Source organism: Amblyomma mixtum, chromosome 2 (assembly GCF_055824585.1).
Source record: "Amblyomma mixtum isolate Tamu chromosome 2, ASM5582458v1, whole genome shotgun sequence".
NCBI lineage: Eukaryota > Metazoa > Arthropoda > Arachnida > Ixodida > Ixodidae > Amblyomma > Amblyomma mixtum.
In genome coordinates, this window is record NC_143013.1 from 311,890,548 (window position 1) to 311,903,324 (window position 12,777).

General features: G+C 47.2%; 1 protein-coding gene across 2 annotated transcripts; it reads left to right on the forward strand.

The window, feature by feature from the left end:
* Positions 1-3,697: 3,697 nt before the first annotated feature.
* Positions 3,698-11,449, forward strand: LOC149364980 (uncharacterized). 2 transcript variants are annotated; one of them, XM_089574991.1, is made up of 4 exons: positions 3,705-3,827; positions 3,935-4,015; positions 4,132-4,220; positions 8,481-11,449. In XM_089574991.1, exons 2-4 carry the CDS (start codon positions 3,967-3,969, stop codon positions 9,075-9,077), a joined length of 735 nt encoding a protein of 244 aa, XP_089431117.1. In that variant the 5' UTR covers positions 3,705-3,827; positions 3,935-3,966; the 3' UTR covers positions 9,078-11,449. The 2 variants fall into 2 exon arrangements, with proteins under 2 accessions (XP_089431119.1, XP_089431117.1); XM_089574993.1 differs by having other exon boundaries at positions 3,698-4,015; positions 8,541-11,449.
* Positions 11,450-12,777: the final 1,328 nt, after the last annotated feature.

A 12,777-nucleotide genomic window follows, 5' to 3' on the forward strand; every position in this document is an offset into this window, starting at 1 on the left:
CGAGTCCTATTTCGGCCTCGGAAGCGGTGCTGAAACGCGTGCCTACTCTTTGTCACTTAAAAACAGTGCAAGCCAAAAGTAAACAACAGGCTTGAAACTGCCACCCACACGAGGGGAGAGGAAGAATTGAAAAATTAAGCACAAGAAGAGAGAAGTAATCGTAGGGAACAGGACACGTTGCAGCCCACCCTTCACGCCGGCGCTTGAAGTATAATGCCCAAATAGGCCCTCTGATGCTCTTTGAAACCAGTAACAATGGCTCAATTGATATGGCATCGTCTGTTACAGACCACGAGGTCGTAGTTTTGAATCCGGCCGTCGTACCCACATTTCGTTGGAGGAGAAATGAAAAGAAAACAAAAACAGACTTGTACAGAGAATTAGGCAGCTGCTAAAATAGCTGGGATGCTCCCCCACTACGGCGCATCTCATAGCCCGAAGCCACTGAATGAATCCGAATCACTTTACTGGTGTGTAAAAATGCGGCGATCTGGCTGCGATGACACCACAAAGCTTGTTGGTGTGACCAGCGTAAAAGCGCGCATGGTTTGCAGAAAAGCCAGTGATGTTCGACTGCTTCAAAAGATGGACACAAGAGACGTTTCTATGTCATCAAAACAACTGCATGAACTCGATAAAGGCTGTAACTTCGCTTTGGCTTAAGGGGAGCCCGCGCCCGGAACTTATTTCTGTCACGTCCACTGCCGGAATCTTTTGCCACTCGGCTCACGGCAAAAGTGGCCTGGCAGCTGGAAGGTAAAATTCATGCATTATAAAGAGCACCATGTAGTCTAGCGGGAAAGAAGTGGGAAAAATGCTGGCACAAATGAAGCATAGTGATAGGAATCGACCTTCTCATATAAACCCTATATAACATGAAAAAAAAAAAAAAACACTCGAAACCAAAAATACTTCCAATTCAGATTTAGTCGAAACTCCGAATTTCAAGAATGTATGCAATTTAGATTTGCGAGTCTTCCACTATTTCTGTCCCCTTTTCAGAGCAACAGAATAAGCACAGAGCACGATGTCCGTGCCTCTTTTCTCTGGCTGTCCGTCAAACAGCCAAGAAACAAAGCTCCCAGGCGATGCTCGATTGGTCGTTGAAATGCGTTAGCAGCCAAATTTTCGTTATACCCGATGATGACACACTAAAATTCGTTATATCCAACGTGATACACTCAAGATGCGCTATATCCAAATTTAACATACTAAGTTCGTTACATCTTAGGTACTGCCGCCGCGATGGCTCAGTGGTTATAGTGCTCGGCTGCTGACCCGAAAGACGCAGGTTCGATCCCGGCCGCGGCGGTTGAATTTCTTTGGAGAAGAAATTCTAGAGGCCCGTGTACTGTGCGATGTCAGTGCACGTTAAAGAACCCCAGGTGGTCGAAATTTCCGGAGCCCTCCACTACGGCGTCTCTCATAGCCTTAGTCGCTTTGGGACGTTAAACCCCATAAACCAAACCAAACATCCTAGGTACTAACACAAAAGTTCGTTGTATGCGATGTTAACACACGAAAGGTGGTTATATCCGAGGTGACATACTAAAGTTAGCTTACCCGCGGCAGTATGCTAAGTTCCTATAGGCAGTACACTAATTTCGTACCTACCCCACCATCTACTGACAGACGGCGGTCGCCATTTCCACTTGCACTGAGCGCTCTAATGCTAAAGCATTAATAACGGCCAAGACGGTCCTAAACACCGATCCTGACACCGTCGCCTTTTTTATATTGATCATCATTATCATCGGCATCAGTTAGGTCACTCGTACTGCAGCAGGAAGGCTTCTCCCGTTGACCTCCAATTAGCCCTGTCCTGCCCCTACCCCGCTTACTCTATACTAGCAAATTTTGTTTTGTCTTTCCACACGAATCATTGCAACTCCCGGCTACATTTCCGTCGCCTTGGAATTCACTCTTCTCTCTTCAGGCTACCGGCTAACCTTATACGCTGCCATAGGCTCCCCTTTGAGTGAAACCAAGGATGTGTGCTGCGACGTTGGGCTACGCACCCAAACGTCAAAGCCTCTGAGCCACCACGTCGAGCTTAGTACGGCTCGTTGCAAGCGAATCGACAAATGCTTTGACCTATAACCACATTGAAGGACTATGCTATAAAGTTTCCTGTTTTTATGACACGCCGAAAAAGTGCGTCAGCTTTCCTCCTATTTCGCATGCGTTAGCGTCTACACTTTTCCACTTTTCTGTTGTACACCGCATTGAAAGACAAACTGTACTTAGCATTTTCCAAGCCAAGTCAGCTTCCCGAGTTGCGCCCAGCGTTAGCTTATTTATTGAGAGGTAAAATTTGCACAGGGAGGAGTGAACCGGTTGAGAAAATTTATGAGAACACCGTTCATTTCTTTCCGTTTAAGGCTACGCTGATTCACGTTGTTTTGTGGCTGTTATCGTTTTTGCTACAACAGGATGATTTTAGAAAAAAGCAGTCCCTGCAGCATTAAAAAAATAGACCGTAAGGTGCTGTTGGCAGTTGCAGCAAGCTATGGGTTTTTAGGTAACAGACAACGTGCGAACAGGGAGCCGAGGGGCAAAGCTGACGTACCATGCGGAGTAAGTGTATTATGTGCAGTAGCTTTTGGAAAAGTTTGTGTTTTTGCTTACATCTATATACTTTTATTTAAACAAGCGAATTGTCGGAGGCGTCCCTCGGCTTCTAACGAGGTGGACGTCAGAAAGAAACGAATGAAAAGGAACTGTAGACAAGAATATTATTATGTACAAAACAGCTACGCATATTACGCAGTATTACCAGCTTCTGCACGGTTCTCAGAATTATTACGCAGACGACGAGAGGCTCTGAATGTGAGCACATGTGGAGAAAGCCATAAGGGGATGAAATATTGGCAGCTGCCCTGGTTGGCTCGTATGAGCGTTAATGGTTATCTATACAAGTCACTGGTTCAAGTACTGGAGAGTTGCACGCACACATTTGAACACAAAGAATGGACCTGCATTCTCCCTGCATCGTACTAGAGATTGGCTACTTGTAGTTCGCTGATAATATCAATCAAGCAGCACTCATTTAGTATGACTGGGTCTACTGACTTTCTTATGAATTTAAAATTTAATAGTTCGGTCTTCAGTATAATGGCTGCCTAAGACGTTTAATCGAGTGCCAGGGCAGGCAAACGCTACCATCATTCCAACTTCATTCAGGGCAGTATTCTATTCTCACTCTTTTCCAGACGTTGTTAGTCATTTGGAGTGCTCAAGAAATAGCGATGCTTAAAACGGGGTCGTATATGGGGCTGGAAAAGAAGCGGCTGCGTAGCCCCAGCCCTTGCAATATGACAGCAGGAAAATAGACGATCAAAACAAGCAAAAGCTGCGGTTTACTCGGAATTCGGCATATAAGCGCTAAAAAAGAGCCGTCGCGCTGGGGCTTTAGTACGGTTGACCGATCGCGTTACGTACTTCCATAGCCCTAGCCAACGGTGGAGGTGATGTGGCCCGCGATAATGTTTACCCGGTAGCTATAGTTGCAATGGGACACGTTGCACACCATGGGCGTGTGGCGGGCACGTGTCATGCCGGGAAACAGCGACGGCACCGGAAGCCGCACGGCAGCCGGGCTCTTGAGCAATGCCCAGTCCAGCTACGGGACCGTAGTGTACAGGATACTGTCTGTGTGTGCACGGTTACGCGCATAATCCCCAACGCACGAGCCACTGGTGTCACACACCGTTGCGCCCCAGTCGCCCGCGTTTACAGGAGCCGAGAGCACCTCTTTCCTGGTGCGGACTACGACGTAGTCGATGGTGAAGGGCTAACCGCAAACAGCGCCAGTGTGATACAGCCACGTATACCCGCTTCTCTCGAAACTTGTGCATTTAGAATCTTGACCGTGCCCTACGCACATTGCGGTCGGGTGCATCTCCTGACCGATCATTTCCGATCTGTCCTCCAGCCAGACAAAAGGACAGCTCCCAGGTTACCGCCATGAATCCAACGCTCCTCATCTCAGTGGCCTGCGCCTCGCTCCTTTTTGGTAAGACTGTTCCTCCTGCGTTCTTCTATATAACGCTTCCAGAAAGTTGAATGCCCCGCCTTAACGAAAGAAAAATTGCCTGTTTCTCTTTTTTCTTTCGTTCTTCCCGTTTGCAGCTTCCAAATGCAATTCCCAGAGAAATCAGCCAGATAACGGAAACCCGGCAGGTGCGCCCGACCCCAATGGAACAAATGACCCTTCTCCGGTACGTATTCCTGCCCCGCGCGGTAGCGTCCGAAAGTGCCGCTGGCAAGGAAGGACCGCATAGTTGTCGAGCCATCAGGGAGCGTGATGTGTCACGATAATTTTAAGCGGCGCTAAGAGGTTAGCAAGATGCACACCAACGTACAGAGAAGCTCGACGACCTACACTGAACGAGCGCAGAAAGTTCAGTGCGCGTCCAGCACACAGCACTGCACGTTGCTGTCCTGCTTTAAACCTTTTAGCGCGAAATATAGAGCCATCATGAAGCAGCGCTACCAACCTGCCCCAGTTGCAGCTCTCTGGGGCATAATGCGCCCACCTCCGGTTAGGCAGCCTTGTATTCACTCCATACGCATCCCTGCAAACGGACATACTTACGTACCCATGCGCAATGATGTTGAGCCCGTGCAAAAACCACTTACTGCACAAGTAAGACACTGATACTTTTGTTACCATAGAATGCATGGGCTCGATTCTTCACTGTCCGGAGTCCCTATACTTTCCTGGTATCATTTTCTATAACTTCCGGGTGCACTGTTTCTAGAGAGAGAGAGAGAAAAGATGTGCTTTCCGAGCGCTGCAATATACGTAAGGAAACGTTACGCTTTTTTTTTTTTGCGATATGTGGTTGTAGACCGTTATGAAAATTTGCTCTGCGATAAGAGATGAAATTTGATCCTAGTTCTCATTTGATCATTTCACATTTGGAGATGGGAGCAGACAGAATTCGTTGCTAAAACCAACACTAAAAAAAATTCTGGTGCCTCGACTCTCATTTACCGTCACAGTAAAGGCTGAAATGTGAGGAAATAAACGAACGCATCATTTCACGCACTGGTACTTTTATCGGGGTGCTCCCAAAACATCTTCCATGGTTCGCTCTACACCTTAGCGATATATAGGAACAGCTTATTAAAAGGTCAGCAATCAAATAGCAAAACCTTACCAGAACAAACGACTCCTGAATATACATCAGGATGAACTACGAACTTGACCAGTTAGGCTATTCGACCCGCAAGTTTGAAAAATTGTGGTGTTCTTTGTGGCCAGTCAGAGAGCGTCTGACAGCAGTTATCCGGCCGCCAACAATGTGTAGAGCGTATAAGCTTCAGTGCAAATGCGCACAAAGGCATGGATCGCATTAGCAGGCCTGTAACCTTATTAACGTTCTCATGTGCAATAACCGCCATGAAATTTCCGCACATGAAGCCTCCTTAATCGCACCAGTGACCAGATTCACCGTTGGCCACATGTTTTAATTTCCGAAGAGCTAATTGAATTTGCAGGTCCGCGGGCTGTAGCGCCGCGCGCAGCAGTGAAACAGACTTCTCAACTACAGTCTAGCCCGTTTATAACGAAGCCACTTATAGCGAAATAGCGGTTATAACGAAGGGATTTCAATTTCCCATTCCCATTTTTGCATTTTCAATACATTTTGGGTCCGGTTTTAACGAAGTAAATAAGTGCGTGTCAGCGGATATAACGAAAAGATTTAATACCAACCGAAAAACAATCTGCCAATCAACACATTTTTGCGTCCTTGGGGCGATTTTTTCCGCGAAAATAAGAGCAAAATCGGATGACGGCGTCCTTTCGTGGCGTCGTCTGCTCTCCTGCGGAGCGAAAGGTTGCTTCACTGCAACGCATGGCACGCCGGCCTCGTGTTGCGCCGTCCTTGAACGGCGTCAGGGCGTAGAGCGGTAGAGCACGCCGCGCAGGGGAAAAATGTAAAAAGAACAGAGACGATTTTTTTTTTTCGATGACGTCGCAGAGAGCGGCCGTCTTCGCCAATCGCTGTTCTCTATTTCTCCCAGGCAGTCGGCGCCACGGCTGGACTGCAGTCTGCAGGAGGTGTGGCAGCGCGCGCTTTGTTTTGTGTCGGTGCCGCGGTGCGCAAGGCAGGGAGAAAGCGCGGCAGCATTGTGCATGTTGGAAGCGTGGCTCATTTTTATCGTTATCGCGGATCGTTGTATGCTGTTGTATGGATGTTGTATGCGTTGTAGGGGACGCTGGACGACTTCTTTTCGCGGCAATAAATCGGTATGCCGATGTTAGCATTTTTTTTTCGTAGTCCGTATATAACGAAATAGCGGATATAGCGAAGTGAATTCCGATTCCCGCCGACTTCGTTATAACCGGGCTAGACTGTATTTCTAAAAGTCCCCTCGGGATCAGAGAGCAGAAACTGCGGAAGTGTATTTTGTAAAAAAAAAAAAAAAAATCGCACTGTTCGAGCAGTACATCGTTATACGAGGTGTGTTAAAAAAGAAACTGAACTTCCGAAATAGCACGCCAACCGGAAGAGGACGCGCGCTGTAGCTATTGAACGCACGTAGCGGCAAATTTAGGCAACAAACTACCACCTCCTGCGTTTCGCTCTGACCGATAATTGGCAAGCTACAGCCGCTGACGTGAGCACATGCGCAAGTTGTTTGTCGGATTAGTGCCAAAGTGACGATGAAAGAGCTGAAGAAGAACGTGTTTGTATGAAATTTTGCTACAAACTTAGCAAAACTTTCACAGAGACATTTCAGTTGCTTAGCCAACGTACGGGGAAGAGTATCAGTGGCACGCAGTGCTATGAGTTGTTTAAGCGTTTTGAACACGACACAATGTCGGTAGGTGACAATCCCTAGCCTGGACGACGTTCCACATCAACAGATGATGACCATATGGAGAAAGTTATTGCTGTGATTCGTGAAAATTGTCGTTTAACTGTTAGAAAAGCTTCTTAAATGGGCATCAGCGCAGGATCATGCCATCAAATTTTGAGTGACAGAGTTGAGCTGCGTCGCGTCAGTGCAAAATTCGTGCCGTGTTTGCTGACTAACGATCAGAAAGAGACCTGTGTTGAAATGAGCCAGGAACTGCTTGCCACTGCCAACGACAATGAGAGCTTCCTTAAGAAAATCATAACAGGCGACGAGACGTAGATTTATGGTTATGATATTGAAACGAATGGACAGTTGTCGCAGTGAGTGGGCAAAAGGTTTCCTCGTCCAAAAAAAAAAGCACGCGTGAGTCGGCCAATATCGAGGTAATGTTGGCTGTGTTTTTTTACTGCCAAGGCTTTGTTCATGAGGAATTGTACCACGTGGTCAGACGGTAAACAAGGAAGTCTACAAGGGAATTATAGCGCGTTTGAGAGATGCTGTGCGCAGGAAGATGCCTGAATTGTGGCAAAACCAGACTTGGATGTTGCATCAAGACAATGCGCCGGCTCACGCGCCGTTCCTTGTACGCAGGTATAGCTGGCAAAACATCACAATGTCTCAGCCCCCCCTCCTCTGTACTCTCCAGATCTAGCCCCAGTAGACTTTTTACTGTTTAAAACCACGTTGAAAGGACGTCGTTTCCAAAACATAGAGGAGGTTCAGGACAATGCGACAAGAGACCTGCGCGCCATCCCAGCAATTGAAAAAAAAAAAAAAAAGATGGGAACAGTGCATTGCCAGTAGAGGGGACTACTTTGAGGGGGACAGTGCTTAAAATGTTGTACAATAAGTAAATAAAGAAGTTATAGCGAAAGTTCGGTTTCTTTTCGAACCCATCTTGTACCTTCATGAAAGTGTAGTGCCTTTTTCGAAACCATGTGGAGTGTTAGTTGTGTCGCGAACCTTCTGTTCGTGCTGCCAAAGTCGTGTGGTTGTGTGCACGTGCACGGCCGGGGCTTGCTTCACCTTGTGATCATCCCGTTTGGCCATCTCTTCTCTGACTCTTTTGACAGCCAACGACGGACTCAGGAGACGGAGCGATTGCCTGTAGACCCTTGTTGCAGATCCTACGAACTTTCTGAACCGAAGATTTGCGAGTGAAATAATTGAAACTCTTGCGCCTAGGCCGCTTGTGATGTCGTACTGTCGTCGAATAATTATAAAAATTCAAAAACCAAAGCCTCATTGCATACAAGCAATCTCCAATAATTTAGCGTAGGCGGATTCGGTTTTGGGATGAGCGATCAGTGATTCTCTATGCAGTAAGCTAAGGTAGCAAACGCAGTTATAAATTTCAGGTATGTTGATCTGAATTACAAACAGTAATCGAGCAAAGCAAAGGCTAGACGTACGCGCTTCGTTGCATTAATTCCATACACTGCAGTACATGAGAACACGACGCGCCCAGCGCGCAGCAGTCAGATACCAGTCCTTTGCGTTAGCTTTTTCTCACAGGTCCAGGGAGGAATGCGCTGACAGGTTATTGCACCCCCTTCCACACTGTGTTCTTTGCCACTTATCGTCCACCTCTATCTTTTCGCCAATAGAGCTCCAGTGCCAGACGCAACCAAGAAGCTACAGAGACGCGTATGCGTTTGTATTTGCAGAACGAGCTCTTAACCGGATCTAACGGTGCTGGACTGAAGGCGACAAAGAACGAAACCATCCAGAACAGCAGTACTCCAGGTGGTTCGATAAAGGCTGCGAGCACGAGGCCAAGCAACGTGCAGACTTTAATGAACTCGACCTCTGAGGACCCCTTACATTCTGACGCAAACACCACTACTAGGCTCCCACCCGCTATAAACGGCACGTCCGTGGAGAGCAACGGGACAACACACTCCGCTGTTGAAACCGCGTCTTCGAATGCTTCAAGCATGGCGCTTCCTGTGACAAATGCTACCATAACTACGCCCACATCCAAAGAAAGCACTGCGCACGCGCAAGTGATAGCGACGTCCAGCCCCGGCGTCGTGACCAAGCAGGGCCCTCCTGCGACCTCCAGCGGCCAAGCCAGCACGACCGGCCGCAGTGTGAGCAGCACTCCTGCTGCGAACGCCGCCAGCCCTTCTCGATTTTCGACGGCCGCTTCCCTGGACGTCCTGGTCGCCACACTCGGCGCATTGCTCTGGTGGGCCCTGTAGAGCAAGCGCCACCGGATTCCCAGTGCCCGCGGCGCATTGGGGTGTCGCTGGCACACGCACCTCATGCGCTGTCGGACTGTTGTAAGGCTGCGTGCAAATTCTGGCCATAAATAGACCTGCACTGACGCATTATCGCAGATAAGGTTAGGGAACTAAACAGCGACCGAAATAATTCCAGCAGCGGCTGCTACAGTGCTCATCGCTTGCATATATGGTTAAAGCACCGACACCGTTTCTTCTTCGTGTAGGCTGTACTGCGCTCGATCTGTGCGAAGGGAAACATTAAAGAAGAAAACAAAAGGTAACCTTCATCCATGCACCAGTGTTCCGACTCCACTCGCTGTTCTGTTCCATCATCATCATTTCCTTATCCTTGACTGCCCACTTTTATCCAGGAAGCATGTTAACAGGGCACATTTTATTTACCAAGCTGACGTCCAAGCTTCTCCCAACAAACCTTTCCGTTCTTGCTTGCCACTTTAATTTTAGGCTGCACTCAGATGACGAGGAGGATGTTGCCTCCCGCACATTTAGTGCTTCTATGGATACACCAATGAACGAGCGCTTTCCGTACTCAACGGAGCTTTGCTCAATCCTTCAGATTCGGCATAAAGGCATCGGACGTTGTGTGCAAAACACTCTCCAGTAACGTCGAACGTTGGGCCATTTGGTAACGAGTAATCATGAAAAAGCGAACCACACGTTAGAACATTTAACGGTGCCTTCCGCCGCAGTTCCATCTTTTATATTTGTCAGTTTTCGTTTACCTCAACCACACAGCCTCATCATGTTTAGCTTTTTTTGTTTCTTGACACTTGCAGAAAGGTGGCGCGCATGCTCTCCGAGATGAAGTGTTTACAGATTTCACGTCTGTTGCGAGTGCGCTCCTGTTTTGTGCTGTTCTATACTTGTTTTTTTTTTGTGCTCTTTGTTTTACGATGATAAAACATTGTTACCGGCTGCGGGTGAGACTTGCTACCTTGTTGAGTTCCTCATTTTCGCGAACGCTAGAGAACAAATAAAAAAAAAGTGCGCCAGTGCGCCTGCATAAAACCGTATTTGCGTTCAAGGTCTTGTGGACGCAAGGGGGCCGAAGACTACTGCATTGCAGGCGGTAGTGAAGGGCACATTCCATTGGATAATGACTCTACACCGAGGTATGGTCACCGCTATTCAGGACCGAAATAAATCTTACCGCGGCAACAGGAAACCACAAAGCGTGAGCATTTCTCGCGTCATGCAGTTTTGTTGCACTACTCTGTGTGTGAATAAATCCTTCAAGGACATTTTATGGACACTCGTGCGTGTCAAACTTTCGGTACGCGGCTCTTGGATTAGGAGATATATTATTCTTCAGTGCAAAGAAGTCAGTGACAAGCTAAAACAGTCAATGCGCAGGGTCATGCTTTGTATTTTCATGCATACATGTGGTGCATGTGGTGCATTGTATTCGGGGGGCATCGTCTTCTTTGTACCATTACAAGACAGCGCAACAATAAAACTGATTTTTGCAGTGTGCTAGCAGACAAGGATATGGAACTGAGGCGCTCGTGAAGACACAAATATGAAGAAAGCTATACAGTCACTGAAACCAAAGAGAGCTTAAGGGAATGTTTCTATATTTTTAAATTTGTGCAGTTGATCAATAGGAGATTAGTAGTGTGACCATTTTTTTAACTGAAATGTAATAGATTAGAAACTGAAAGAAAGAACAACCATATGTATCCGCTTGGATCCGAACCCATGACATCCACATGTCGAGTGCGGAGCTCTACCATTCGCAGAGTCATGCTTTGTATGCTTTGCAGAACGTGTGCTGGCTTCAGTGGCTGTTAGTTTTCTTCATATGTGTTTCTTGTGTAATTTTGCCGCCTCCATGAAACTTCATGAACCTGTGATCGTTGTAAACTATTTTTTTTTCGCTATGCGTAGCGTATTGTCGTTAGTGTCACAGTATTTACTCCTGTATGTCAATTTCTGAGATGCAAACTTCACCATTACTGACCGCCGAGTTGACCACGCTACGCAGCGCACACGAATGTACTTCTTGTTCAACCTGACATGACCAACGTGCCGTTAGGGGAAAAATGTATTGGTGGTATTGCTATTGCGTTGGAACTATGATGTATAATGCATCGTTACATAATAAGTGCACATGATGTTGAAGGAATTCTGATTTTCACTCTTTACTCTGTGCATGTTCATTTCGGGGGCACATTGGAACTCATTTGATACCAGACGGGATGATAATACGGTGGACCAACGTACTTAAAATGATGTTTTGAATTACCATGCCCTGTTGTGAAAGCGAGCCTTGCACAATGCTTTATTGAACAGAAACACGAATAATAAAAATTGACAGACGATTACGATACCCTGTAATGGGAAACTTGAGAGCAGCTTTTCACAGCTGGCAGGTGGCGTTTTACGCTGCTACTTGGACGACCGGTTACGCCTACGCCCACGCCGACAGTACGCTGACAACGTCGACGACTACGACGCGGAAGCCAGGAACGGGCGCGTAAGAGCTGCGCTCTAAAAATCATCCTCAAGTTGCAGTCCAAGTTCAGTTTGCTTTGAGGCGCTGACCAACGTTTCTTTATCGTTAGCGAACAAGTAGTAATAATAAACATTTCAAGTAAACTCTTAACCAGCACCAAAATAATTATCATCATCAGCCAGCCTACAACCACACCAAGACAAAAGCCTCCCTCCATGATCTCCAAATATCTATGTCCTCCTCCAGTCGTGACCACTTTATTCAACGATATTTCCTACCAGCTCATCCGCTCGCTTGAATCTATGGCGCTCCCTACCACGTTTTTCCTCCACTGCAGTCAATTCTGCAGCACCAAAAAAGATCCCAGCGGTTATCTGTTCTTTGCATTACACGTCTCGCAGCTGTTCATTTCCCGCTTTTAACGTTCCGCTCGGATATCATTAATTCGATTATTAATAAAGCGACAAAGCATGAAAAAAAAATCATAAAAGCGATTAATAATCGGCTGGACTCTCAGTGTGCTCTTACAGGCGCTTGTGCTGTATAGGCTATTAAACACAACAGCTTATTATTACGTCGCAAAGCTGAATACTGAGAAGCTGATGGCATCGCAGTAACTCATAACTTCTACCACGTTGGGTTCTATAACTCATGCACAAATCTCAGAGCACGGGCTTATCGCACTTTGCCACGGCAGGAGAATTGACACTCAAGCTATCGCGCTGGTCACTATACGTGCTTAGCAACCTGTCCGCTGAGCTATTCCAGGTTGAGCCACTGCGGCGGGTGTGATTTCGGTTTCTGTCGTATGATGCTGAGGTGGAGATTATTTGAGGCTATAGTGGCGGTGTACTAGCTTAGCGAAGCCTGTAAACGTCCCTCGAATATATGGTTTCACCGTAGGCTGTCGACGGCGCGCCGTCTCTGCTTGCCGCTTGCTTCTGGTTCGGCGATATCTCGTCAAATACTTGTGGGCACCAGACACGATATTCTGTCTGAGGCCTTCTCTCCTCGGTACCAACGCTGGAGTGCTGAATGACATTGCAGGGTGGTCTCAGAAGCGGTTTATTTTCTGCTGGAGAGGGCATGCAGTGAACGGGCCTCGGGAAGAAAAGCAGCAGTAGCAGCTTTACACACTCCAGAGGTCCACAGCGTCCAGCAACGGGGACACCATTGGCCACTTATGAATAAATAGACCTA